At 41.9% G+C, this 25,700-nt stretch overlaps 1 protein-coding gene across 2 annotated transcripts in view; it reads right to left on the reverse strand.

Annotated features, from left to right (window-relative positions):
* Positions 1 to 25,700, reverse strand: part of LOC134342744 (proto-oncogene tyrosine-protein kinase Src-like) — a 219,770-nt gene that overhangs the window by 39,058 nt on the left and 155,012 nt on the right. For both annotated transcript variants that reach the window (XM_063041250.1, XM_063041251.1), the window contains exon 6: positions 9,181 to 9,330. In XM_063041250.1, coding sequence (XP_062897320.1) covers positions 9,181 to 9,330 — 150 coding nt within the window. The remainder of the gene's footprint in view (positions 1 to 9,180; positions 9,331 to 25,700) is intronic.

The following is a 25,700-nucleotide window of genomic DNA, read 5'->3' on the forward strand; positions in this document are numbered from 1 at the left end:
TTTTATGTATTGCACTGTACTGCTGTTGCTGTAAAAACAAAATTAATTCATGTCAGTTGTGAGTGATGATAAACCTAATTCTGATATGGGTTGCTATTGTGGACTGGAAGGGGCAGGGAGAAGGGAATCATGGTTCGATAAAGGGGAAGGAGCGGGAAGCAGCAGAGAGACATTTTGTAATGATCAGTAAACCAATTGTTTGCAATCAAGTGACCTTGCCTGGTATCTCAGGGCTGGGTGTGTCTGCACCCATGCCACCACCTACTCCCCCGCCCCCGGAATTCCTTTTCTGCTTCCTGTCCCACACCCCTCCCACGGCACTCCATCCTCACCATTCCTAACATCCATTGTTCCCACCAAATATACAAATTCGCTCTCCACTCCATATTGACAAATACCGCACTGTTGAAAAGTATTAGGCACCCTAGTTATATATATGTGCCCAAGTTTATTTTTTGCGCAGTACTGTATAGTAAAATAATATATTGACATATTCAGAGTAAAATGTGTATGCCATGTTTTCTGAGGGCACATATCAATGGGACAGCAGAGATGGAAGATATGGTCATACAGAAACTCTACAAACAGAAACAACCAGCCTCTCCTGAGCCAGTTAGTCCCTGTGAGAAGATAAAGGGATTCATAGATTTTTTCTGCAATGAACCGAATCCGTGCGGAAATGTGCAAAAAAGGTGACAGGCCTGTTGCCACCAGAGGAAATATGGCTTGGAAAAAAAACAGGCCCAAACAGTCCATGGAGAGATGACTAATAAAAAAAATTGGACCACTCGTCACAGAGCAATGGCAAGAGTCTCCAAAGCACTTGATAATCAAGCAGAGAAAGTGATCAGAAGTGGACAATCAAACCATTTCTGGCTCTGGGTTTTATATGAGGATAAGAAATGAACCTTTATATATTGGTAGAGTTCTTAAACTTCATCTCCAAAGTGTGTATAAAATGCCATGCTGTATACAATCAAGGAAAGTGTGTGTACTGCGTCCTCTCTGCCCTGCGGTGGGTAAAACAGATCCTTCCTTGTTTAACCAAAGTATGGACACATTTGAATGTTTATCTAGACATTAAGACCAGAATGCTCTACATCATTTGGTGCATTGGGCAGGATCTTCCATGAGTGAACATATGGTGAACATGGAGTATCACTTGGGTGAGTATACATAATATAAACTGACCAGTTGTTGCAAACCTAGTGAGAGATCTGTGCTAAATGAAGACTGCAAGGCAAATTAATTCTATATTGACCTGGATAACATTCAAACAACAGAAGAGGGTCATGACCACAAAAGATGGACTCAATGGTGAACAGTTAATACTGGAGCATTCAGTGAAATGCACCAAAAGAGAACAGACCAAATGGTGAAAATAGGGTAGGGTCTGAGTATGATCCTGAAGATCAGCGAAATGGTAGCAAAAACAGCACAGGAATAAAGGGGAGAATGCATGATTCCTGGTATGATAGCATGTGACAGAGCAGAGGGACAGTGATTGAGTGATCAAAGTATTTCATGGCAATTTCACTGGTTAGTGAAGATGAGTCTGAATGTTTTCCTAGTCAACTCCTTGTGTGGAACCATGTCCATTATAAAAAGTGCAATTTGTCTTCAGTGTCAGTCACTTACACTGAGAGATGAAAACTGTTAACCCTGTGCTGTCTCTCTTGCTTTAAGTGTTCATTTCAGTATATGTACAGGGATTTGTTTGGAACTTTTACATCATATTTGTTTTAGAAAGAAATTTAAAATATCTATTGCAAACACTGTTGTCTTATTTTTAATTTTTGATAGCTGTAGAGAATAAAAGGTGTAGCCTTGAAGTTGAAATTCGGTTATGGGAATGTTTCTAAGTCAATGGAACTTTAAAAAACTGATGCTGGTAATTTGGTTACCAGATGAAATTGCTTTTGTTTTATCCAGTTTTAAATTGAAATGAGTGACATAGCTTAGTTTAAATACAAACATACATTTAAATGCAGTTTTACTAAGTCACTGAAAGTGTAAGAACTGGCTTCTCTTAGATTATCCCTTCCCACACAAAGGTTATGTTGGCCAAGAAAGAATTATAAGTTTCATCAGTTAAAGATGTTCGCTATAGTTTTAAATATTCTATTTGATTTTGGATGCTTAAATGAGCTTTATGCCACTTTTTAAGATCCAAAAGCAGCATAAAAGAATTAACTTACCCCATGTAAGAAAGGATGTGTGGGCATTGGAGAAGGTCCAGAGGAGATTCACAAGAATGATCCCAGGAATGAAGGTGTTAACATATGAGAAGGATTTGATGGCTCTGGGCCTGTACTCGTTTGAGATCAGAAGAACGAGGAGGGATCTCATTGAAACCTATCAAATACTGAAAGGCCTAGGTACAGTGCATGTGGCGACAGTATTTCCAAAAGAGGGAGAGCATAGGACCAGAGTAGAATAGAAGGATGTTCCTTTAGAACAGAGATAACATGGAATTTCTTTAGCCAGTCAGTGGTAAATCTGTGGTATTCATTGCTGCAGGCAGATATGTGGATAAGACATTGGGTAGATATAAAATGGAGGGTGACACTTTCTTTATTAGTAAAGTCATCAAACATTATGAGGAGAAGGCAGGAGAATGGGGTTGAGAGGGATAATAAATCAGCCCTGATGGAATGGCAGAGCAGACTCAATGGAGCAAATGGCCTTATTCTTCTCCTATGTCTCATGGTCTTAACTTCAGGCACTCACTGCCAATGTGGATAAGGGCAGTGAAGTTAGCCCATTCCAATGACATCTCTTCAGCCTGATTTTAAATTTAAATTATGAAAGTTTTGGCTAATTAGATAATTATTTATCTTTTCTCAGAGGTTTATGTTTTTCTCTCTATTGAAATCAAAGCATAGATGATATTGCATGGCACATTATAAAGCACTGGGGCATTATAGTTGATGTGCAGTTGTGATTAATTGTAAAGGAGTCAACAAGCTACCGAAGTGTGTGGTGAAATTGTACTGATCAACGAAGATCAGTCATGCAGTTATCTAAATCAACAGCAACACACACAAAATCCTGGAGGAACTCAGCAGCTCAGGCAGCATCTACAGAAATGAATAAAGTCATGTTTTGGGCCGAGATCGTCAGAACAAAAAGGTTGGTGGGGGGGGAGGGGGGAGAGATGACAAGCTAGAAGATGACAGGTGAAGCCAGGTGGGTGAGAAAGGTAAAGGGCCAGAGAAGGAAGGAAGGGAAGAAGGAGGGGAAGCAATGAGATGATAGGCAGCTGTGCAGAAGAGGTTGATATATTTCAGAAAACAAAAAATGCTCAAGTGGGAGTGAGAAAGATCTCTGATAAAATTATCAGCATACTGATGCGCAGACCATGGAGAGGCCAATTTTGAAACAATCAGGTTAAAATACCTAAAAGCACAACCTGACTTGCAACCTGCAAATTGATAACAGGGCAAGCGGAGACTGACAGAAAAAATGACCAGATGGAATTGATGGCTTTGTTGCAAAGTTTGCAGATGATACGAATATAGGTGATGGGGCAGATAGTTTAGAGGAAGTAGGGAGGCTATAGAAGGACCTAGACAGATTAGGAGAATGGGCAAAAAAATGGCAGATGGAATATAGTTTCAGGAAGTGTAAGATCATGCATTTTGGTAGAAGAAATGAAAGGGTTGACCATTTTCTAAATGGAGAGAAAATACAAAAAACAGAGGTGTAAAGGGAATTGGGAGTCCTTGTGCAGGATTCCCTAAAGGTTAATTTGCAGGCTGAGTCTGTGCTGACAAAGGCAAATGCAATGTTAGCATTCATTTCAAGAGGACTAGAATATAAAATCAAGGATATAATGTTGAGACTTTATAAAGCACAGGTGAGGTCTCACTTGGAGTATTATGAGCAGTTTTGGGCCCCTTCTCTTAGTAAAGATGTGCTGAAACTCGAGAGGCTCAAAGGAGGTTTACGAAAATGATTCTGCATTTGAATGGCTTGTCATGTGAAGAGCGTTTGATGGCTCCGGGCATGTATTCACTGGAATTCAGAAGAATAAGGGGTGACCTCATTGAAACCTATTTACTGGTGAAAGGCCTCGATAGAGTGGATGTGGAGAGGATGTTGTGAGAGTGTAAGACCAGAGGATATGACCTCAGAATAGAGATGAGGAAGAATTTGTTTAGCAAGAGAGGGTGTATCTGTGGAATTCCTTGCTACAGCCAGCTGTGGTAGCCAAGTCTTATTTAAGGCAGAGGGTGTTAGATTCTTGATTGGTCAAGGCATGAATGGATACGGGGGGAAGGTAGGAGATTGGGGCTGAGAGGAAAAATGGATCAGCCATGTGAAATGGTGGAGCAAACTCGGTGGGCCAAAAGGTCTACTTCTGCTCCTATATCTTATGGTTCTCCAAATAGTCATGGCGGGGTGGGACTGAGGCATAGGACTCTTGAAAGGCAGGATACTGAAAGAGATTCTGCCCAAAGTAGGAGAGAGGCAATGGCAGCTGGATTTGGTGGGACCTAAGTATCATGTACAGTTTTAATCTCCTCATCTGAGGAGGATGTTCTTGCGAAGGAGGAAGTGCAGTAAAGATTCACTAGGTGATTCCTGAGCGGTATCGCTGACGTAAAGGACAGAATTTAGATAACAGGTTGGGATTGGATCGAAAGGAAAGCTTTGACACCTGCGACGATGAATAATCATCTGGGAAGTGTAGTCTAATATCAGGTGGGGGGGTGGGTTGATGATGTGAATATCTTCACTTGGCGAAGTGTGATTGAAATATAGCCATGTGTGGTTCAACAAGGGGCCCAACTAAACCCAATGGGAATGGATGGATATAGTTCTTAAAATTGGAACTGTGAGGTACTACCTTGAATTATTAGTGCAGAATGGTTTGGAAGATGCAGGTGAATGTGTGAGATTCTACCAGTTATCCCAAAGGTATGTGTTTTGCTGTCCCACTTTCATAGGTAGGAGACACTAACTGATCTCGGGAATACCCCTCACTTCCAGTACAATACCTGCCCAAAGATGGTATAGAGTTATGGGAAGTGGTGATACAACCATATGAGAGACAAAATTATATTTGCACTTCTCTATTTGTGCTGATAAGCTTGATGCAATGGGCCAAAGCCTTTGTACATGTAGTTCTCCATACTTTGTAGTCTCTGAAGAGGTAAATAATTACCAATACTACCGCTAACATATGCACAGTTTGAGAAATGTGGTGACTGGTGCAAGTATTGAGACATCCCTCGTAAAGGTGATAGATTTCCAAAGGGTGAAGATAGGGGTGGATTCCTTATAACAAGAGATTATAGAATGAATGAAAAGAGGAACACACTTAACACAAGAAGGATTGGTGCTCGGAGAACCGGGGCTCCAAACAGTTTGTCACTTGAGTAGGATTAAAAAGGAACCACTTGAGTATCGTGTCCTAACTAACCTGGACCAACTTACTGCCTGTTACACCGCTGGCATTTAGAGCAGCAATGGAGGCCCTCCATCTCTGCCTGTCCATACAGTCCACCACAGATATAAAAGGATTCTTTATTGCTGTTTGTGTGACAATTTTTTTTGGACAAGTCACGGTTGTTGGTCCTGAGCTGTACCCATGAACCTGAAAGACCAAAGGACCACTCTTCATCTGGCCTCTACCCTTTGACCTGTTTGGCATGGGTGACCCTACCAAGAGTCAAAGCACAAGGCCCTGGCTCCAGCCAACATAGCTCATTGAGGCATGCAAGCCTTCAATCCTTACGACAAGATTGCGGTTCTCTTGGAGGAACTGATCTGGAACACAAGGATATATCTTTCAAGACTTGGCCAGCTGAGTCAATGACACTACTACCAAGTCACTACAGAATAAAAACCAAACAGACTACCAGGTATCAGTCAGTTCACTTGCACATACTAGGCATTCCCCAGCTAACAATCTTATTGTCATCTAATCACATGTTTCATTTCTGAAATGCTGTTTACAAGTTAAATGCTGACCAAGTTATCAGGATAACCCTACAGATCTTCTTTGAAGTAGCATCATTGGATCATATGTCCAGCTGAGAGAGCAGTACTTCAGTGGACAATCAGTGTGTGCTTTAGTCTCTGAAGTTGGGGACAGGGTAGAGATCCGTCTCTACCAAAGGAGGCGTGAGGTGCTCCTTCCATCCACTAGCCTGCAGGTCACCCTTGGACAAGGTGAAGCATCTGCGTAGCCCCGCACCCCCCCCACCCTGATCAGGGTCACGTGAAACCATGGGAGCAGGTGATGGATGGTCGTATGAGAAGCTGCTGCACATCACAAGTCCTGATTATGCCACCGCTGATGCTAGACAGTCTCTGAAGAGTATTGATAATGGCTGGGATCACCCATTTTGTAAAGGCACTGCCCATAAGGCGGCAATGGCAAACCACTTATGTAGAAAAAATAGCCAAGAACAATCGTAATCAAGAGACCATGATCACCCATGTCACATGACACAGCACATGATGATGATCAAGCAACACACACAAAAAATGCTGGTGAACGTAGCAGGCCAGGCAGCATCTCTAGGAAGAGGTACAATCAACGTTTCGGGCCGAGACCCTTCGTCAGAACTAACTGAAAGAAGAGATAGTAAGAGATTTGAAAGTGGGAGGGGGAGGGGGAGATCCAAAATGATAGGAGAAGACAGGAGGGGGAGGGATGGAGCTAAGAGCTGGAAAGTTGATTGGTAAAAGGGATACGAGGCTGGAGAAGGGAGAAGATCATGGTACGGAAGGCCTAGGGAGAAAGAAAGGGGGAAGGGGGGAGAAAAACCCAGAAGATGGGCAAGGAGTTATAGTGAGAGGGACAGATGGAGAAAAAGAGAGGGAAAAAAGGGGGAATGAATGAATGAACAAACAAACAAACAAATAAATAAATAAATAAATAAATAAGCGATGGGGTACAAAGGGGAGGTGGGGCATTAACGGAAGTTAGAGAAGTCAATGTTCATGCCATCAGGTTGGAGGCTACTCAGACGGAATATAAGCTGTTGTTCCTCCAACCTGAGTGTGGCTTCATCTTGACAGTAGAGGAGGCCGTGGATAGACATGTCAGAATGGGAATGGGACATGGATTATGCAGATTTCCTCGTGTTTACATAATGATGATGATGAGTGTCTGAAGAGGAACTTGAATCTGGAACCCTTCATCTAACCAACCAAAAGTTGTACATACCCTGAAGTACAGCATCATTTAAGAGTAGAATAGACTTCCTTCATCTATGCCCAAATGTAACTCAAGTGTTCAATTCTCAATGGAAAGTATAAAAGGTATATTAACTAAATACCTACTTCATGAGTAACTTGTGCAACCTGGCTGTATCGGGATTATACACAACATCAATTGCCATTTAGTGCATTAAATGCAGCAAAACCAAGACACATTTCACAGAATCAATATCAAGTAAGAATTGATGCCAGTCTAAATAGCAAAACAAAAGCCAAATCAGAAAAATATGTTTGTAAAGTGTCTTAAAGGCAGAAAGAGTGATAGAGATGTAGAGTGTCTTCCAAAAGGAATTCTATAGCCTGGAGTCTTAGCAGTTGATAGCACAGTCACTAAAGGTGAAGTGATTAAATTTGAGCATGATCAAAAAATCGTTAACAGAAAGTAGAAAATCAGAGATTGCTAGGCTGGAGTTGATTGCTGACAAAGAGGGCAAGATCTTGAAGTGGTTTGAAAATAAGGCTAAATTATTTTAAAACTGAGGAATTATTTCAGAAGGGGAAACATAGGTCAAGCAAACACACTGAACAACATGAATTGCGACACAAAGAAAATTCCAAGTGAAGCATTTTAGAATATCCCAGGGGAGCCCAAGCTCCATCTTTCTTATGTTAACATAAATTATTTTATTTATTTGTGCATACAAAGAACTTCAGCTGAGAATGGCTTTCTATGTTGTTTTGGGTCTGGAGTATTTTTTCCAGAAGGGTTCATTATTTTTCAGCAAGGTTTCACTAATATCCCCATCACAGACTCTCAGAGGATGGTTAGGCAGCCAGGATAATGGCAGCTCATTCTATTTAGATGAATGTGCTTTGTTCTACAGCTCTCAAAGGCATGTGCTCTCCATAAATGTGCAGGTTCATTCAAGGTTATAATGAGACTCTGGGGGAAGGGGTTCATGTGAGTTTCTCTCTGGTATTACCAAATATTCTTATTTCCCACCTTTTAAAACAATAAGAAAACTGAGATATTTACTTTTGAATAATTAAGGCACTGCATGGGTTAGTCTATGCGCCTTGATTCAGACTGAAATTTATTGTGCAGTTTTTTTTAAACTTCAATTGATGTCAAGAGGCATTGATAGAGTGGACAGCCAAAGACTTTACCCAGGGTGGAAATGGCTGATACAAGGTGCTTAATTTTAAGGTGACTGGAGGACAACAGTAGCGTAGTGGTTAGCACAAGACTTTATAGCACCAGAGACCCAGGTTCAATTCCCACCGCTGTCTGTAAGGAGTTTGTGTGTTCTCCCCATGACTGCGTAGGTTTCCTCCCATAGTCCAAAGATGTACAGGTTGGAAGGTTAATTGGTCATTGGAAATTGTTTCATAATTAGGCCAGGATTAAATCCGGGGATTGCTGGGCGGCATGGCGCAAAGGGCCAGCACTGTACCTCATTAAGTAAAATTAAAAATATATAGATGGAAGGTCAGAGCTAGTTTTGTTTTTACACAGAGAGTGGTAGTCACATGGGATGTGCTGCTAGGGGTGGTGGTAGAAGCAGATACATTAGGGACATTCAATAGACTCCTAGATAGGCACATGGATGAAAGAAAAATGGAGGGTTATGTGGGACGGAAGAGGCAGATTGATCCTTGAGTAGGTTAAAGGTTGGCATGACATTGTGGGCTAAAGGGCCTGTACTGTACTGTACTGCTTTCGGTTCTATCTTCTGTGTAACTGAAGGGCAATATTGATGTAGTCTGGTGCATGACACCTTAGGATCTGTTTTCCTGTGGAATCAGCATTATGATGTGTATAAACAGAGCACCAGGAACATGTACAACAGTGGAATGTGTTATTTCTGCCACTCTAGCTGGTTAAGGGATTGTGCTGACAGATGAACAACACTTACGTTAATCCACTTATTCAAAGGCACCATTGTAACAATGAAAGATATCTCCATTACAGGCTGCACAACCTTTGCTTTCTTTATAACTTACTTGAGTAGTGGACGACCAGTTGCTGCAGGTTATCAAACTGTGTTCGTGATGTAATGTAGAAGCCACCCTTGTCCAGCTTACGAATCTTGTAGTGCTTTACATTCAGTCCTTTTGCATTGTCATAGTCGGACACGGATAAGCAATAAGCACCTGAATAAAAGGAAGAAGGTATTTTCATTTACAATCAGCGTATTTTGTACAACTCTGTACAGTGGATTCCAGTTACAATCAGCATATTTTGTACAACTCTGTACAGTGGATTCCGGTTAAATGGGCCACTGGTTAATCAGGCACCTACTTATTTGGGAAAACTCTTAAAGAACAAAAACTAATTGAGAAAGTTGATGAGATTCACTTCATTTATTTGGGACACTGTGCCACCTAACTGAGGCAGGAGACTGTTGACAAACAGTTATTATCGGCACCCAATTGCCCACCGTTGAGAACATCTACCATTAGCGCTGCCTGGGCAGGGCAAAAAGCATTATCAAGGATGCATTTCACCCTAACCATGGACTTTTTACTCTCCTCCCATCCGGTAGGCGCTACAGGAGCCTCTGCTCCCGCACCAGCAGGCATAGGAAGAGCTTCTTCCTTGAGGCTGTGACCCTGCTGAACCTCACATCACAGCGCTAAGCAGTATTGTACCCATATTGTACTGTCTCAGTACTTACATTTGTGTGCTGTAGCACTTTTTATTCGCAGTTATTTTGAAAATAACACTATGCTAACTGCATTTCATTGGCTTTGTATTTGTACTCGGCACAATGACAATAAAGTTGAATCTAATCTAATCTAACCAGCATCAAACACAGGCACTTGTGTGGCCATTAGACACCACACTGTGCTTAGAGCAAACAGATTTTAAACAGTGTCAGTTGTCTGTGTCTGTGTTCAAAAAGCAGTGATTTTTGACAAGAATAAGCAGTAAAACAATTCAGTACTGTTTGCTCACAGCGGTTTCAAGCATTCCAGCTTGGAGATGCCAGAAACAGCCAGGAGTGAAAATGAAATGTCCTTATTACTTCAACAAGTTAGGAACTATGAACAATTTGAAGTTATCAACAATCGTCTTGAATATTACAATGAAAATGAAGATAGGGAAGATGCTATCTGCACTTGGTGCCTGGCTGATTTTGCACATTTACAGTCAATCAAAAGAATATAGCAGCATACACTGTCCGTCGAAAACTTTTAGGAATACAGTTTTAAGTTACTGTAGTACTATAAATACAGAATAACAATGGCGAAAGAAGCTTTCCAAAAAATGAAGACCATATTAACAGACAGAAAGATGAGCACGGACACTAAAAACAGAATACTGCAGTGCTACATTTACTCTATCCTGACTTATGGAAGTGAATGCTGGACCATTTCTCCAGCAATGGAAAAGAGACTAGAAGCAGCTGAATTATGGTTCTATAGGAGAATGTTAAAAATATCATGGATCATACACACACATCAAATGAAGAAGTTCTCAGAAGAGCCCGAGCAGTTCGATCACTCATACCAACAATAAGAGAAAGACAACTCAGATTCCTAGGACACATCATGCAGAAAGATGAACTAGAAAAACTCATACTCTCTGGAAAGATTGAGGGGAGTAAACCTAGAGGAAGACCTCGGCTTATGTACAGCACAGCCAGGTGGCTACACATCGAGGAAATGGAAGTCATCCAAAAAACGAAGGATAGATCTATATGGAAAACCATGGTCACAAAGTCCGCATCGGATATGATACTTAGACAGACAGTAGTACTATAGGTAGTGTTCTAATTTGTTCTGTATTTCATTTAAATACATAATTTGTTTCTCAGTCAAACAGTAGTTTGCCTTTTTTATACCTTTCTGAACTATTTCCATGAACCTTCGCAATTTGGAGCAGCTGCTTAATTGGGCCAAAACGTACTGGTCCTGATGTGTCCCAATAAAACCACAATCCACTGTACTACTACTTTGGTTCTCCTGCTACACAGATATTAATTTACTGAAGTGACTTAGCTGAAGCAAACAAAACAGATTTTTGATTTGTCCAGAAGTTACAACTGTCATTTATTTAAATTTGTTTAGCCTCACTTACACCCCTCCACATTGGTGGCACAGCAGTTTCAAAATCCTGGGAGTCCACATTATACACCACCTGTCATGGTCGCAGAACACATTCTCCACAGTCAAGAATGTTCACCAACACCTCTATTTTCTGACAAGACTGAAGAGAGCTGGATGATGCACATCAATACTCAAGACCTTATACAGAGGTGGAGTAGAGAGCATCCCAACATGCTGCATCACTGCATAGTACAGGAACTGCACCACACTAGACAGGAAGGCTCTACAACGGGTAGTCAAAACTGTTCAAAGCATCACCAGCACAGTCCTACCCATATCAAGGTACTGTATATATAGAAAGGTGGGGTGTATGGGGCCTCAGGGAGGGGTAGCACCTCTGGTGGGGGAACATGTGGCATCCTTTTCAAGGTGGTTTGTCCACCTCTGGTCCCCACCTGGAACTCAGCTCCCAACTGTGGCTCCCCGTAGCTGTTTGCATGCGACAGCGGCCACACCCCAGACAATGGCTTCAACAAGCCGGTTAAATCAGGTGAGGGCAGCCAACGGGTCTCAAACCCTCAGTGAGATAGGGAGTTGTCTATCTCAGCATGTGAAGACAGACTCCAGCTGATTGAGTGGACGAGACCAATGGAAGGTCCAACGGTCAAGAAGGCGGTCTCTGCAAGCATCGTGGAACGCGTAGAGCAGAACAAGACACAGAAGATGTCCTGGTCATCCACTGCGCCTAGTCCCATCTCCAGCCGTCTTGACTCTGTCTTGCCACTGGATCCAGATGGGAACTGGGAAGAGAGAGTGAGGCTGACACTGCGCAACTCTCTCTCACTTAAATCCAAATCAAGCGCTAGTCTTGACACCATCATAAGCCGGCTGGTGGCACAGTGACATCAGCGCCAGACTCCAGAGCGAAGGTTCCCGAGTTCAAATCCAGTCCGGCCACTCCCAGACACGCTTTCCATCCGTGCCAGGTTGAGTGTCGAGCTAGCAACTCGACCTCGTAAAAAGTACTAATGGTGTCGAGGTTTTCATCGGTGACGATGGACGAACCTTACCTTATATAGAAAGGTGCCAGAAAAGGTCCAGTAACATCGTGAAGGATCTCACTCACCCTGCCCATGGATCGTTTGTCCCACTCCCATCACGGAGGAACCTGCACAGCATCCACGCCAGGACCACCAAACTCAAAAACAGTTACTTTTCCCCAAGCTGTCAGGCTGATCAACACCCCCACCCAGGCCACCCCACCACCACTACTTTATCACTTCCTGTCAGTCGCCTTATGTACAAACACTCCTGTACCTAGAATCACTTCATGTACATACAAGAAGTGTATCTATATCAGCTAATCTTTTGTATTTGTATTTATTGTGATTTTTTTGTAGTGCGTTCTTTATGCTTATTGTGCTTTTTAAATGCTGCACTGGATCTGCAGTAGCAATCCTTTGATTCTCAATTACACTGCTGAATTACAGTAAACAATCTTGAATCTTGAGATGAATCTTAAATCTCATTATATTGCAGTTCATGTCCTTAGGTAGTCTGTTAATGACAATATTCTCCTGCATCTAGTTGTGAACAGGATGCCCAGGTGTCACATAAACCTCTAGAGGGGTGTCCACAATCTTCATCAGCCTGGCCCAAGTCAATGGTGGTAACAGGAAAACTGCAGCGTGCACATTAGATGTTTCAAGAACCCTCGAAGCTGTCATCTCACAGACAACCTGATGACTTTCAGCCAACGGGAGCTGCAAAGCAGGGCACCACGGTAGTACAGCGGTTAGCACAAAGCTATTTGCGGCTCGGGGCGTCCCGGATTTCAGAAAGTAGAATCTGTACATCCTCCCCATGGAATGAGTGGGATTCTGCGGGTCCTCTGGTTTCCTCCCACAGTCCAAAGACGTTCCAGATAGGTTAACTGGTGATTGTCGGTTGTCCCGTGATTAGGTCAGGGTTAATCAGGTCTGTTGGAGGTTGTTGGGCCGGAAGGCCCTACTCTGTGCTGTATTACTAAAATAAAGTGACCACAGTGTCTGGACTATCCTAAAGTCCAATGTGCGTAGATCATAGAACACGTACAGCATAAGAACAGGTCCTTTGACCCACAGAATTGCCCTGAACTAATTTAATTAATAACAAATCCCATCAGCCTAGACAGATCCCTCATTTCCTGCATAGTCATATACTTATCCACGAATCTCTTACATGCCTTTGTCAAACTTGTCTCCACTACCATTCCTGGCAGCACATTCTAAGTACTCACCACTGTATCAAACAAAACTAAGAAAAATAAGACACTGCCATACACATTTCATTTGAACTTACACTCTTTCATCTTAAATGCATTCCTGCTAGTGATAGACATTTGATACTAGCTGTTTACCTATGCCTCTCATAATCTTATAAGATTCTATCCGGTCTCCCCTCAGAGAAAACAACCCAGCTTTGTCCGACCCTTCCTATAACACATGCTCTCTAATCCAGATCCCCTGCTTAGTCAGCAGCAGAAATGCGCCAGTTTCCAAATTTCTTTCCTATCCCGACTTCCGAAAGCCAGCTGTCCCACTTGGTTAAGTCTGCAAATTCCACACTGGCCACCTTAGAACCTACAGAACTGCACTGAAGATAAGTCATCGCATAGCCCTTCCTCTGCTCATGATGCGAAAAAGAAACACGGTATCACAAGTGAATGCAGATGCTGGAATTTGGAGCAACATACAGAACACGGGTGAGCAATCCAGATGAAAGGCCTCGACCTGAAACAATGTCCCTCCATAGATGGTGTCTGACCCATGGCGCTCCTCTGGCATTTTGTGTGTTACTGAAGGAACCTGATATATTTGGGTGAGGTGAAACTGATTATTCTGCAAAAAAAAATGCAGGCTCGTTTGTGCATAGCTAAAATACTATCAGCAGGACATCACCACAGAAAGAAACGTCTTCTCTGTAGGTCAAAATATCACAATACTTTAATGAGCTGCCTGGCCCCAAGAAGATGGGTAGCCCTCAAGTAGATCACACTGAAACAAATACTTGCTTTCAAATATATCCCAGCTAATAAGACATGTTATCATCACCAGTTGTACACTACCAGCATGAGTGTCTGGGATTGTTACAATGGCAGCCATGAGCAAATTAGGTTCCCGCTTGGACATGCTAACAATTAGATATTCCTTTGAAAATTCCTTAGAAATGCCTAATGTTTCTATTTCTCCCCCTGTAATTCACTTTTGTTATGTAGAGAACACACTGCATTTCAAATTTTCAAAATCCTTACAATCGTTTCACCTGTTTAAGCAGAAGCCTTTGTTTTTCGTACTGTTTGTTTTTTTTTCCATTGTATTTGCTCCTTTACTCCATCCTAATGATAAATTCCTCAATGCAAAATAGATCTTTGGACCCTCAGGTTCACACATTGTTGTTCAGGAATGGAATATTTACTTACACTAGAAAGCCTATGAACAACACACCACATATCCTTAATCTTAAAGCTAGCTTTGTTTAGATGGTCAAATATACCACCTGTTCAACTTCAGTGAAGTTCCTTTTATTGCAACTTGTAATGAAATTTTAGTACTTCATACTTAGTCACAGGGGCATAGAAACGGACTATTCGGCCCATCTAGTCCATGACAAACTGTTTAAACTGTCTATACCCATCGACCTGCACCAGGACCTCCATACCCTTACCAACATTGTACCTCATCAAACTTCTCTCAAATGCTGAAATCAAGCTCACATGCACCGCTTGCACTGGTAGCTCGTTCCACACTCTCATGACCCTCAGAGTGAAAAGGTTTCCCCTCATATTCCCCTCAAACTTTTCACCCTTAACGCATGACCTCTGGTTGTCATCCCATCCAACCTTAGTAAAAAATGCCTGCTTGTGTTTACCCTGTAAATACTCCTCATAATTTTGTTTACCTCTGTCAAATCTCCTCTCAGTCTTCTACGTTCCAAGGAATAAGGTCCTAACCTATTCAATCTTTCCTTATAACTCAGGTCCTCTAGTCCTGGCAACATCCTTGTAAATTTTGCTGAGAGCAACTGTTAGGGATTGTAACTGCTCCTTTAGAACATTTCCAGTAAGTCCAGATCAACAGCTTACATGAAGACTCATGCAAGTGCAAAGCTGTTCAGTTTCTTTCAGCTTTTCCCAAAGAGTAACAAGAAAGTATATTCCAAGTAGTGCTCCCTCTCTTCTAACTACACAGGCAAAATTTGTCTGACACAGAACTGATCAATGAAGTGTTTGCAATATCTTACTGGGAGAGACAGCAGACAGGGAATAATAACAAAGATGGAGGCTCATTGTTATGTTGAGCAACACAGCTTGAAGATCATTTTGAATGCATTGTGCATTTACAGGGAAACAGCTCCCAACACCGTTAAATTAGATTTAGCACAAAATCCACTGGAGGTTGAACCTGCCCGCTGACACCTTTTATATTATCCTACTGGGTGCTTTCCTGGTATCGCTGCAGAAACCAGTTCTCAAGCCAAAATTCTCAGCAGCATAGGCTGTTAGCATGTTATGTTTGTGATTCCAAACAATCTTTTGCAGCTGTTGTCTTTTACTGTATTTCTGCTTACTAGCAAATCCTTAATGTGCTGTATATTTTTTTCCTGGAGAACTGTCAAAAAAGAAAAGAGCACACCCTAGCAATGATTTTTTAACACATTCCCCATCAATGAGTGGTTTGGCAGATTAAATGTTGGGCAATAACCTTTGAACCCTCAAAGCTAACAGCAGTTGGAACGACCTAAAATAAATGTTATCAAAATATAGTGGCCACTTTATCATGGACACCTGTAATCCTGTTCATTAATGCAAATACCTAAATCAGTCAATCATGTGGCAGCAACTCAATGCATAAAAGCATGTCAACATAGTCAAGAGGTTTGGTTGTGGCTCAAACAAAACATCAGAATGGGGAGAAAGTGTGATCTAAGTGACTTTGACTGTGAAATGATTGTTGGTGCCAAACAGGGTGGTTTGCATATCTCAAAAACTGCTGCTCTCCTGGGATTTTCACATACAACAATCTCTAGAGTTAGTAGACTGGTGCAAAACAACAAATAAAAATCTAGTGAGCAACAGTTCTATGGGCGAGAATGCCTTGTTAATGAGAGAGGTCAGAGGAGAATGGCCAGACTGGTTCAAGCTGACAGTGTAACCACTGGTTACACCAATGGTGTGCAGAAGAGCATCTCTGAATGCACCGCACATCAAACCTTGAAGTGGATGGGCTGGCAGCAGCAGGCCACGAACATACAATAAAGTGGACACCGAGTGTATTTTTTTTGTAGCTGATATCTCAAGAAAAGGGTTCCATTTGTTATTGTTCAATTTAGAGCAGAAGTCCTGCACACTACTACCTCAAAAAAGATCCATGTACATATCAACCTTTTAGTCATGTCAAATCTTTCATGCCACCACACTTGAAAACCTCTGTTGCTTCTCCCAATATGAAAAGGATAATTGCAATTTAAAGATATCTCACCAATAAACTTAAATAACATAGTTTTACCAGTTTTAAATAAAATGTGTCTATTGTGAAAAACTGTAGTATTCATGGTGTTAAACTACATACTGTATTTCCCATTATTATAACTGAATATCCAGAGTTCGCTCACAAGGCACTGAAGAACATAATATAAGCAGAGCAAAGCCAATGCCAACTGGACCAGCTGTTTACTATCCATATACTGATGTGTATACCAGGCCTGCGAGAATTTCAAAATGTAATATCCAATGTCACATGTTCCCGCACTGTCTAGCTGGCACCAAGACAGTTTGAGACATTTCCTGTGAAAACATCTCACTGCTCTCCGGCTGTAAAAAATCATCTGCTTTTTCATTTGACAGGAAAGATAATTATTATGTATCTTTTTAATTAAAGAACTGAGCGGCAGCACTGCATTCTGTGTACCAACAAAACTTTTGTGCATGCAGTCTCAGGCACATGTGCCATAGGTTCACCACCCCTGCCCTAAGTGGTACTTTGCCCCCTTGTACAATACCATTTACTGTAGTTATAGTATCTCTAAGTGTAGCATCCTTGCTATTAACTGGCTCAGATCAGATAACTAAGCACAGATCAGGAGTTAAGATTTGTAGTTACCTCTTCTGTACAGCTAAACATCGCTGTCAATGACTCTTTAAACAACTGCACCAACTATACATTTTGAATTAGGATTTCAAGTCAAAACTCTGAAAATAAACCTCAAGATCATTTCTTAGCATCTCAGTTTTGTCTCTGCAATTAACTCCTTTGGCATAGATTACTATTTAGGGAGAACAATCAGAATGCATAGCCTGAACTTCATTTTAATTTAACAAGGAAAGTCATTAAAATGTATTGACCACAATCATTGATCCAATTTTCACCCATGTGACCAGACAGATGTGAGGCCAGACAATACATGTTAAAGAGTTATTCATTTTCCCATGGAAGGCATTATAAGTACATATTCATCAAAGGCCAATGCACTGTGGTCACCTTCTCCCTAGCCAGAGTGCAGATCAGTTGTCTCTGTATAGTCCAGAGATCAAATCAGGGCACTTTCTGGAACTTGTGGGTTGATGTCATAAGGGCAATACAACTGAATTATTGAGCTTAAGGTGACAGGCATAGACTGATAAAAGAGAAGATGAACACACTAATTGGATATAACAAATACAAAATGCTGCAGGAACTCAGCAATCAGGCAACAGCAATGTAGAGGAATAAACAGCTTACATTTCAGGCCATGATCCTTCATCAGGACTGGAAAGGAAGGGGAAGAAACTAGAATAAGGAGGGCGGAGGGGAAGCAGTACAGAATAGAAGGTGATAGATGAGGAGAATGGTAGGTGGGCGGGGGAGGAGGGGATGAAGTGAGAAACTAGGAGGTGACAGCTGGAAAAGATAAATGAGTGAGGAAGGAGGAATCCGAGAAGAGAGGAGAGTGGACCATGAGAGAAAGGGAAGGAAGAGGAGAACCAGAGGGAGGTGATGGGCAGGTGAGGAGAAGGGAAGGGGTAAGAGTGGAGCCAGAATGGGGAATGGAAAAAGAATAAAAAGGGGGTGAGGTAAGAAGTTAGAGAAATCAATGTTCATGCCATTAGGTAGGAGGCTAGCCAAGCGAAATATGAGGAGTTGCTCCTCCAACCGGGGAGTGGCCTTAGCATGGCAGAAAAGGAAGCTATGGACTGACATGTTGGAATAGGAATAGAGAACAGAATTAAAATGGTTGAACAACAGGAAATCCACCCTTTTGTAGACAGAGTGAAGATGCTTGACATCAGGTCTCACCAAAGTAGAGGAGACCACACCCCAGAACACTGGGTATGGCCGTTGCCCTCGGCATGCTTGCAGGTGAAGTGTTGCCTCACCTGGAAGCACTGAAGTTGATGACTGAAAAGCAACTGCACAAAATATTAATCATAAAAATCTTATGTTAATATTTGTATTAAACAATTTGTAATTCATAACAGGCAACTGCAACCTGGATACTTGAGAGAGTTTTTTTAGATTAGATTAGATTATGAGGACACGCAGTCTGCATTTATTGTCATTTAGAAATGAATGCATGCATTAAGAAATGATACAATGTTCCTCCAGAGTTATACTACACAAAAAGGGTAATGCACTTACATAATAAACATAAATGGTCCTGGCCTCTAAAGAAAAACTGGATATAGTGCAAAGACCAGAAAATCTCAAAGATCTGAGGAGAGATTGGGATCACATGTGGACTGCTCTCACAAATAATTAACGTTAACACAATGGACTTATGTCGAGTAATAGAGGATTTTTGAGAAAGACTGTGATGGGGGTGGGGGGGGGGGAGACAGGAAACTTGCTAGATATTTCCTTTCCTCATAGCCCTGAGAATGCTAAGCACAAGCATCTAACAAATTTTCACCATACAGCACTAACTTTAAGAAATCAAATATAGAAGGACAGAGACAATAGTGAGACAATTTTGAAATTATGACCATGAAAGCAAGAGTGTAACTCAAGAATGTTCAGAGAAGCACACAGTCCAGGTGCAGAAATGTTAGAGCATGTCAGCATTGCCTCAGCCAGACAAGCAAATTTATGAACTGACATGACTTGAATGAAAGAGGAATTTCCATGTAGCACCGTTAAGTGAATGGGGATAAACTTTTCCTTCATACTAGGACAGGACTTGCATACAAATCAACTTTGCAGATGCTTCAAAACCCGAGCATTCTTCAAGACACCAAGACATGAAATGCTAATTTTCAGGTTATTTTGCCTGGTAAGTTGAACTAATTTAGTTGTAAAATCAATATGCTGCATCAATGAGAACATCTTTCAGAAATCCAAGATGTATACAGACTTGCAAATACTTTCTTCAAAAGAAATGTGTTCGAGAGCATAGACCAACTGAAATAACAGCAATTATTGAATTATAATGAAATGCATGCTCACAAGCATTGCAATATTCTGTATAACATACACACAAATATATCAAATAAACTTGGTACCATGATTTTTCTCCATCAGCAAAGCCGAGCCTGATTGAAAAGTGTGCATGTAAACATTTTTAAAAAGGAAAATATAGAAGTAAATTTTGCAATTTGCTATAAAATACATGTCGATATTCATTCACCTAATACTGTTCTGTGAATCAGCTTTTTGACCGTTTTCCAATGTTTTTAGTAATTTTTGTGGCCTCATACCTACCCAGCCTGCTGGCTCTAGGTCTGAATTCGAGTCACATTCAACCTGTTTCATTGTTATTCGTGCATTGGTCTGAGCCAATATCAACCAACAAGACTGTTAATATATGACATTGCCTCACCTTTATAAGAGTTTAGTTTACACCACCTCATTACCTTTTTGTTTTCTCCCCATTCTGGTGGCCCTCTCACATCTTCTCTTCTCCTTTCTCACCATCATAGTCATAGCACAAAAACAGGTCCTTCAGCCCATCTAGTCCATGCCAAACCATTAATCTGCCTAGGTCCATCAATCAACACCTGGACCATAGCCCCCCAGACATCTCCCATCCATGTACCTATCCAGATCTCTGAAATGTCGAAATTGACCCCACATCCAACACTTGCCCTGTCAACTCATTCCACACTCTAACCAGCAGCTGAGTGAAGAGCTCCCCTCATGTTCCCCTTACACATTTCATCTTTCACTCTTAACCCGTGACCTCCAGTTGTAGTCTCACCCAACCTCAGTGGAAAAACCCTGCTACTAGTTTCCTTATCTATACCTCTCATAACTATGTATAGCTCTTATCAAATATTTCCTCCATCTTCTAGATTCCAGGGGATAAATTCCTAACCTATTCAACCTTTCCCTATAACTCAGATCCTCAAGTCCCAGCAACATCCTTGTAATTTTTTTTCTGCACTCTTACAATCTTTCCTGTAGGTATGTGAACAAAACTGGGCACAATACTCCAAATTAAGCTGCACCAATGTCATATACAACTTCAACATAACATCCCATCGCCAGTATTCAATACATTGATTTATGATCCAATATGCCAAAAGCCTTCTTTACGAAACTATCTACCTGTGACACCACTTTCAAGAAATTATTGATCTGTATTCCAAGATCCCTCCGTTCCTCAGTGCCTACTGCTCAACGTACAAGACCTACCTGATTGAACCTCCCAAAGTGCAACACAATGTCTGCACTAAATTCCATCTGCCACTTTTCAGCCCATTTTTCCAGCTGGTCCAGATCCCACTTCAAACTTTGATGGTATTCCTTGCAGCCACAATATCCCCAGTCTTGATGTCATCTTCAAATTTGCTGATCCAGTTTACCACATTATCATCCAAATCACTGATATAGATGACAAACAACAATGGACCCAGCACCTATCTCTTTGACTCGCTACTAGTCACAAGCCTCCAGTCTCAGAGAGACAACTATCTACTATCACTCTCTGGCTTCTCCCACAAAGCCAATGTCTAACCTAATTTACTACCTCGTATTGAATGCCAAGTGACTGAACCTTCTTCAGCAAGCTCTCATGCGGGACCTTCTGAAGTGCCTCGCCAAAGTCTATGTAGACAACATCCACTGCCTTGTTATCATTAACTTTCCTGGCAACTTCCTAAGAACCTTCCAATAACTTTCCCACTACTGATGTCAGGTACACCAGCCTACACTTTCCTGGATTATTCTTAGAGACTTTTTAAAAAACATTAGCTGTCCTCCAGCACCTCACTCATGGATAAGTATGTTTTAAATATCTCTGCTATGGCTTCTGCAATTTCTGCACTAGACTCCCACAGGATCCAACGGAACAGCTTGGTGATTTATCCACTCTAATTTGCCTCAGGACAGCAAACACCTCCTCCTCTGTAATCTGTATAGAGTCCATGACCCTGCTATTGCATTGCTTCGCATTCATAGACTCTGTGTCTGACTTCCTAGTAAATACAGATGCAAAAAAAAAATCCTTTTAACATCTCCCCCATCTCTTTCACCTCCACACATATCTTCTGGAGGGCCAATTTTTCCCTTGCTATACTTTTGCTCTTAATATATCCGTAGAGGCCTTTAGGATTCTTCTTCACTTTCTCTGCTAGAGCAGCCTCATGCCTCCTTTTAGCCCTCCTGATTTCCTTCTTAAGTGTTCTCTTGCATTTTGTATACTCGACAAGTACCTCACTTGTTCCTACCTGCTTATATCTGTTACACACCTCCTTGTTTTTCTTAACCAGGGCCTTTATTATCTCTTGAAAACTGAGCATTTTAACCCGAGGACTAGATCCATCCCTTTCCATAACTACCTTGAAATTAATAGCATTATGATCACTAGAGGCAAGGTGTTCTCCTACACAAACTCTTGTCACCTGCCCCATCTCATTTCCTAATAAGGGATCCAGTATCATGCGCTCTCTTGTTGTGGACATCTGTGCATTGAGGAAGGAAACTTTCCTGAACACATTGGACAAACTCTTTCCTGTCCAGCCCTTTTAGTCACACTTTGTATCTGACCCTTGGATTTTCTGTCCCCTTGACACATTAAACCTTGAAATGGATGGGTTACAGCAGCAGAAAACAAGGAGCATTACAAACAGTATGTTTGTAAGACTTTCAGAAAGAAATGAAGGCACAAGACCAAGACCAATAAAGAATTTGTAAACGAATGTCTGTCAGTGGTACTGGGGTTCCAACAGGTGAGCTGCATCAGTTTTATTTTAATTCACAATACCGTGCAAAAGTCTTAGGTACATATATACAGCTAGGGTGCCTAAGACTCTTGCACACTTTAATCATTTTACGTATTGCACTGTACTGCTGCTGAAAAAAAAATGACATATGTGAGTGATGATAAAATTGATTCTGATATGGGTCTCTATTCTGGACTGAGAGTGGTAAGGGGGCAAGGAGAGGGGAATCATGGTTCAATAAACGGGGAGAGGGAGGGAGTGGGAAGCACCAGAGAGACATTCTGTGATGCTCAATAAACCAACTGTTTGGAATCAAATGACTTTACTTAGTGTCTCGGGGCTGTGTGTGCCTGCACCCACACCACTCCTGGCATGCCTTCTCTGCCGCCTGTCCATACCTCTCCTGCAGCACTCCACCCTCGCTATTTCCAACATCCTTTGCTCCCGCCAGATTTACAAATGTGCTCTCTGTTCCACACTGATAAATGCAGTACTGTGCAAAAGTCATAAACACCCTAGCTATATAGCATAGTGGTTAGCATGACGCTTTACAGTACCTGTGACCCAGTCCAATTCCCACCACTGCCTGTAAGGAGTTCATACGTTCTCCCTCTGACTGTGCGGATTTCCTCCGGATGCTCTGGTTTCCTCCCACAATCTAAGGAAGCACCAGTTGGTAGGTTAATTGATCATTTAAATTGCCCCATGATTAGGTTAAGATTAAATCTGGGAGATTGCTAGGCAGTGTGTTTCGAAGGGTCAGAAGAGCTACTCTGTGCTGTATCTCAAATAAATTAATAAATAAGTGTGTGGCAAAGGCCTTTGCAGAATACTGTTATTTATTTATTTATATTCAGTGTGGTGTAGGCCTTTCCGGTCCTTCAAGCCATGCCACCCAGCAATCCCCAATTTAACCCTAGCCTAATCATGATCAATTAACCCCTAATCATGATCAATTAACTGGTAGATCTTTGGACTGTGGGAGGAAACTGGAGCACCAGGAGAAAACACATGTGGACACGGGGGAGAACAGACAAACTCCTTTACAGGCTGTGGCGGGTATTAAACCCGGGTCGCCGGTACTATAAAGCGTTTTGCTAACCACTATGCCAGCATGCCGCCCTTCTGGCATTAGTGTTCAGTCAGTGCCACTATGGAATAGTAGGACCTGGGCACTTGCAAGAATTTTGGAACCACTGCACTAATGGACAAAAATTGCAGGTGAACGATTCATTTTTCACAGAATTTATGAAGTATTGATGCTTGTCCTTTGACTGTGAATTGCTTTACCTATTGGAAATTCATTCCTCTATAAATGGATCTGTCCTACTGATACAACACATTAATCACAGAGCCATTGCTGATTATAAGTGGCTCCAGACTGGGACTGAAATTTCAGAAAGAAGGGTTGATTTTTTAAAAATGAGACAAAAAAGGAAAATGCTTTTATTTTCTACATATATTACCTTTAACAAAGCATCCCCTGGAGTATTTGGAGTTTAATAAATTAGATATTTAAAATCAATGACTCTAAAATCACTAAGCTAAAGGTAGAAGTGTTAGAAGGTATAGTCTAAAACAACGTGTATTGAATGCTTGGGAAAAGAAGCACCAGGTTTGAGGAAATCCCGATAGTAGGAGCCATTTTAATGAAGGAATTGAGGAGAGAAGGAAGGACAGCAAACATTAGAAGCCCGGTGTTGGACAAATCGTCACAGCACAAGAGAAGGTGGCTTATGGGACCAATCCCCTCGTGATTCCCTTGTCCATTCGTCCCTCCTGGCACTTTTCCCTGCAGGCAGAACTGCTACACCTGCTCTTCCACCTCCATTCAGGGCCCCCAACAGTCCTCCCAGGTGAGGCAACACTTCACCTGCACATCTGTTGCAGCCGTCTACTGTATCTGGTGCTCCCGATGCATTCTCCTCTACAATGTACAGTGGGGGACCACTTTGTCAAACACCTTTGATCTATCCACAGCAAGCAGGATTTCCCAGTGGTCAACCATTTAAAATCCAATGCCCATTCTCTTTCTCACAAGGAGCTGCCATGCTCAAGTTGGAGGAGCAACATCTTATCTTCCGTCCGAGTAGCCTCCAACCTATTGTCATGCACATCAATTTGTCTAACTTCCAGTCCCCTCCCCCACCACTTCATCTCCACTCTGACTCCCTCTTCTCTCCTCCTCCTCACCTACCTATTACTTCCCCCCACCCCCCGGGACCCCTCCTCCTTTCCTTTCTCCCATGGTCTACTCTCCTCTCCCATCAAATTCCTTCTTCTTCAGCCCTTTACCCTTTCTGTCTATCACTTCCCAGCTTATCACTTCATCCACCCTCCCCCCACAACCTGACTTCTCCTATCACCTTCTAGCATGCCACTCCTTTCCCTACCCCACCTTCTTATTCTAGCTTCTTCTCTTTTCCTTTTCAGTCCTGATGAGGGGCCTTGGCCCGAAACATCGACTGTTTATTCATTTCCATAGACGTCTCCTGACCTGCTGAGTTCCTCCAGCATTTTGTATGTGCCACTCTGGGTATCCAACTTCTGCAGAACCTGTTGTGTTTATCGCTTAAAGATGTTGTACACTTAAATAGGGCTGAGGGTATGAGGGGCTTTAAATCAAACCATTTAAACTGGTAGCCAATGCAGGGCAACAGGGAAAGAAGAGTGTGGGACAAGGTACAGGTAACCAATGTTAACACACGCTAAGAGTTTAAAGATTAAAGATCTCAAGGATAAAGACAAACTTTACCTTTATTTGTTACATGTACATCAAAACAATGAAATGCATCATTTGCATCAAATCAAGTCCGTGAAGATTGTGCTAGGGGCAACCCACAAGTGTCGCCACACTTCTAATGCTGATACAGCATGCCCACAACTTACAAACCCTACCCCAACCATATGTCTTTGGAATATGGGAGGAAACCGGAGCAGTCACAGGGAGAATAGACAAACTCCATACACAGAGCAGCAGGAATCAAAACCTAATCAGAAATCGCTGGCGCTGTATACTACCATGTCGTGCCGATTTTACCAAGAACTAGACATTAGAGATGTTCGCAAAGAGCACATGAACCAAATCAAGAACTAGTCAGTCAGGGGAAAGAACTGACTGGAACTGAAATATGACAGAGGAACGCAACCTTCTGGAAATGAAAATGTGGTATGGCGATGAAGCAAGGTATTGAAGTTTGTTAGTAATTTGGCTCAGCTTGAGTGACTGTTGCAGTGTATCAAATCACTGGCAAGACAATAAAATCCTGAATTTAGACTTCCCAGTGGCCAAGTA

Source organism: Mobula hypostoma, chromosome 2, assembly GCF_963921235.1.
Source record: "Mobula hypostoma chromosome 2, sMobHyp1.1, whole genome shotgun sequence".
Classification (NCBI taxonomy): domain Eukaryota; kingdom Metazoa; phylum Chordata; class Chondrichthyes; order Myliobatiformes; family Myliobatidae; genus Mobula; species Mobula hypostoma.